This window comes from Echinops telfairi, unplaced genomic scaffold, assembly GCF_000313985.2.
Source record: "Echinops telfairi isolate 266 unplaced genomic scaffold, ASM31398v2 ScPeMD7_655;HRSCAF=1070, whole genome shotgun sequence".
NCBI lineage: Eukaryota > Metazoa > Chordata > Mammalia > Afrosoricida > Tenrecidae > Echinops > Echinops telfairi.
In genome coordinates, this window is record NW_022104553.1 from 20,049,946 (window position 1) to 20,053,408 (window position 3,463).

General features: G+C 53.6%; 1 protein-coding gene across 1 annotated transcript in view; it reads left to right on the forward strand.

The window, feature by feature from the left end:
- VSIG10L (V-set and immunoglobulin domain containing 10 like) overlaps nucleotides 1-3,463 on the forward strand; it is a 12,582-nt gene that overhangs the window by 8,087 nt on the left and 1,032 nt on the right. Inside the window, exons 7-9 of the mRNA XM_013006701.1 lie at nucleotides 94-390; nucleotides 2,153-2,266; nucleotides 2,488-2,642. Of these exons, the coding sequence (XP_012862155.1) occupies nucleotides 94-390; nucleotides 2,153-2,266; nucleotides 2,488-2,642 (566 nt within the window). The remainder of the gene's footprint in view (nucleotides 1-93; nucleotides 391-2,152; nucleotides 2,267-2,487; nucleotides 2,643-3,463) is intronic.

Below are 3,463 nucleotides of genomic sequence, written 5' to 3' on the forward strand. Positions count from 1 at the left end.
CCCAGCCCTCCTCCCTCAGACCAGGAGTCCTGACGCCCGGCCCTCCTCCCTCAGACCCTGAAGTCCTGACTCCCAGGCCCATCCCTCTCCCAGGACCCTCCATCTCCTCGTGGATGCTGCAGAGAGCCCGAGACGGGGCTGTGCTGACCTGGGACGTGGATCGTGGCGCGCTCATCAGTAGCTTTGAGATCCAGGCGCGATCAGAGGGTCCTGACCTGGGAAGGGCCACCACCTACACGAAGTGGGTCTCCTTGCTCATCCTGGGGCCTCAGGAACGCTCGGCAGTGCTGCCCCTGCCCCCTCGCAGCCCTGGGACCTGGGCCTTGCGCATCCTGCCCAAGCTGGCAGGCCAGTCGGGGATGCCTTCCCAGAGCCGGGTTTACCAGGCAGGTAAGCTGGGGCAGTGGGCAGGCGGCTCCCCATTCCCAGCCCACCCCACCAGACCCTTGGCCCTCCAGCAAACCACTCTGTCTGGGTCTGTTTTCCTTGGTGGCCCCTCCTCTCCCAACCTTGAGGCTTGGTGTTCATACCTCTTTTTCCACCTGTTTCTCTCTTCAGCAGGAGCATCAGTAGCTGCTAACAGGAGGAAGGTGGGGGATTCATACCCACTCACTCTGTAGGGGAGAGAGGAAGCCATCTGCCTCCAGGGACAGTTCTACTCCGTCCTTACAGGGCCCCTCTGAGTCTGATGGTTCCTTGGACACTTGGCAGTGGGGTTGTTTGTTTGTTGTGTTTCTCTTCTGTGTGATCTCATGCCCTGTCATGGCTCTGCTGTTGTGGGCTGGTTACTGTCCCCTTGACCTTGGCTCATGGTGACCCGCCTGAGAAGAGGGAGAACTGTGTTCCGCAGGCCTTTCCAAGGCCGGACCTTTAGGAAGCAGAGTGTCCAAGCCTCAGACAGATAACTTTAACCATCACCAAACTCACGGCCATCCAGCCCATTCCAACTCACAGCGGGCCTCTGGGACAGGGCAGGTCGGCCCGGCCTGTGGGTTTCCAAGGCTTTACCTCGTGGTTATGAGAGCAGACAGCCTCATCTTTCTCTCGAGGGGCAGCTGGTAGATTTGAACAGCTGACCTTGCAGTTAGTAAGCTGCATGTGTAGCCCATGATGCCACTGAGGCTCCTATCGGTGGGTGTTGAGGTTAGGATGTATCATGGGGCCATGGAGACAAGTTTGAAGTTGTCAAGGATCTAGTCTTGCTGGGATCCACAATCAATGCTCCCGGGAGCAGCAGTCCAGAGCACTGGGGCAGACAGATGTGCTGCATAGGACCTCTTTAAAGGGTGGACAAGCAAGGATGAAGACTAAGGTGTGCCTGAATCGAGCCCTGGTATTTCCAATGGCCTCCTATGCATGTGAAAGTTGGACACTGAATAAGGAAGGCTTAAGAAGAATGGGCGCATTTGAATCCTGGTGCTGGTGGAAGAATCCTGAACGTACCACCGACTGCCAAGGAGCCAACAGGCCTGTCTTGCAAGAATTACAACCAGAATGCTCCTGAGAGCAAGGATGACGAGACTCCATCTCACGTACTCTGGACACATTGTCAGGAGGGACCCGTCCCAGGAGGAGGAGGGCGGGGAGGTCATGCTTGGTCAAGCAGAGGGACCGCGGGAAAGCGGAGGGCCTTCCACAAGATGGATTTGACACCGCGGCTGTGTCGCTGGGCTCGGACCCAGGAACAATTGTGACTTGTGAGGATGGCGCTGGCCCGGGCAGTGCTTCGTATTACAAACTGCGTCAGGGCAGACTCGATAGCGCCCAACAACCACGTTTTGAGGGGACACGATTCAATCCGTAGTACTTAGGACATTTTCCTCACCACCCTTTCCCAGCATTACCTCCGCTCTGATTCTATCATAGCACATTCCCCCTTTCTCAGCACTCTGCAACTTTGTAATCAATCTGCTCAGTTACCTGCCTGACTTCCTGTCTGGTATGAATGCCCGGGAGAATAGATATCTTGCTGCTTTTGCCCACCTTTGGGCCCCCAGCACCTAGCAAAGGGCCAGGCGCCTGAGCAACCCAGATTCCAGCATCATGGGCGAGGAGGGACAGGAGGTCCGCTGTCCTTGGTGACGGAAGGGAGAGGAACCTAAAGCTTAGGAAACTTGGGTGCACTCCTGGCTCCCCCTTTCCTCCCTTCTAGGTCCCAACCTGGGTCCCTGGGCCATCGCTGGCATCGTTCTAGGCTCCCTACTGGGCCTGGCGCTCCTCGTGGCACTTCTGGTCCTGTGCGTCTGCTGCCTGTGCCACCTTCCCGGTGAGTGAGGGCCGGGGACTAGGCCATCTGGGCGGGCTCCAGCCCATGGGACACCTGGATCAACCAATCATCGCAGGCCTAGATGATCCGTCTCTTTCCTCATCTCCGTAACAGCCAATCAGTCAGGCTCTACCTTGCCATTGGCTGAGGTTCCCATGGGAGCGTGTTTCACCAGCCAATCACGTATTCCCGTGTCTTTTCCGCTCCGCTGGCTTTCTCAGGAAAGACTCTTAAGATGAAGAGGCCCCCCACTCTGACCCCGGTGGTCTTCCTACCGGAGAAGAAGAAGCAGGGGAGTGTGACCGAAGTGGAGACCCCTCAGTCTCTGGCCCTCAAAGTCCCCATGGAGAATCCTAGTCCAGCCAGGACCTACCAAGTGAGTGTTGGTACCCCAATTTCCGCCCCTCCAACCCCCCAATGATTTTTTTTAAGTCTGGGTGATGAGATACTTTGAATTTTTTTCAATTTTACTTCATGGTCTGCTAAAGCAATGAAGCATTACCCTTTCTACCTTCCTACGAGGCATTTGTGTTATCTGTCTGTATTATCTATCACCTATTCTTTCATTTGCTATCCATCCATCTTATCTATTACCTATCTTATTGGGCATCTCTTTTTCAGCCACCTGTCTATCTTATCTATTGTCTAGCGCTATCACCTGTTTTATCTACCATCTGTCCACCCATCCACCCGTTCATCCCTCATCATCCATCTTATCTATCATTCTCTACCAACCTATCATCTCTCTCTCTCTCCACTTATCCAAACTTTCTCATTTCCTCCTGTCTTCCTTTTCCTCCCTCCCTTCCTCTTACTTCTTTTCCTTACTTCCTTTTCCTTCCCCGCAGTCTCCCTCGCTCCCTTCTTTGTTTGTTGTTGTTGTTTCTAAGATAAAAGGTAGATAAGGCTTCCCCTTCGAATTTGATGAATTTTACTCTTTTTTTTCCTCTTTTTTTGTTTGTTTTTGGTGAGTGAGAGTGAGAGAATTAGAGGGTGAGAGAGTGAGTGAGTGAATGAGTCAGTGAGAGAGTGAGTCAGTAAATGAGAGTGAGTGAGTGAATGAGTGAGTGAGTGAGTGAGAGTGAGTGAGTGAGTGAGTGAGTGAATGAGAGTGAGTGAGTGAGACAGTGAGTGAATGAGAGAGTGAGTCAGTGAATGAGAGTGAGGCAGTGAGTGAGAGAGTGAGAGAGTGAGAGT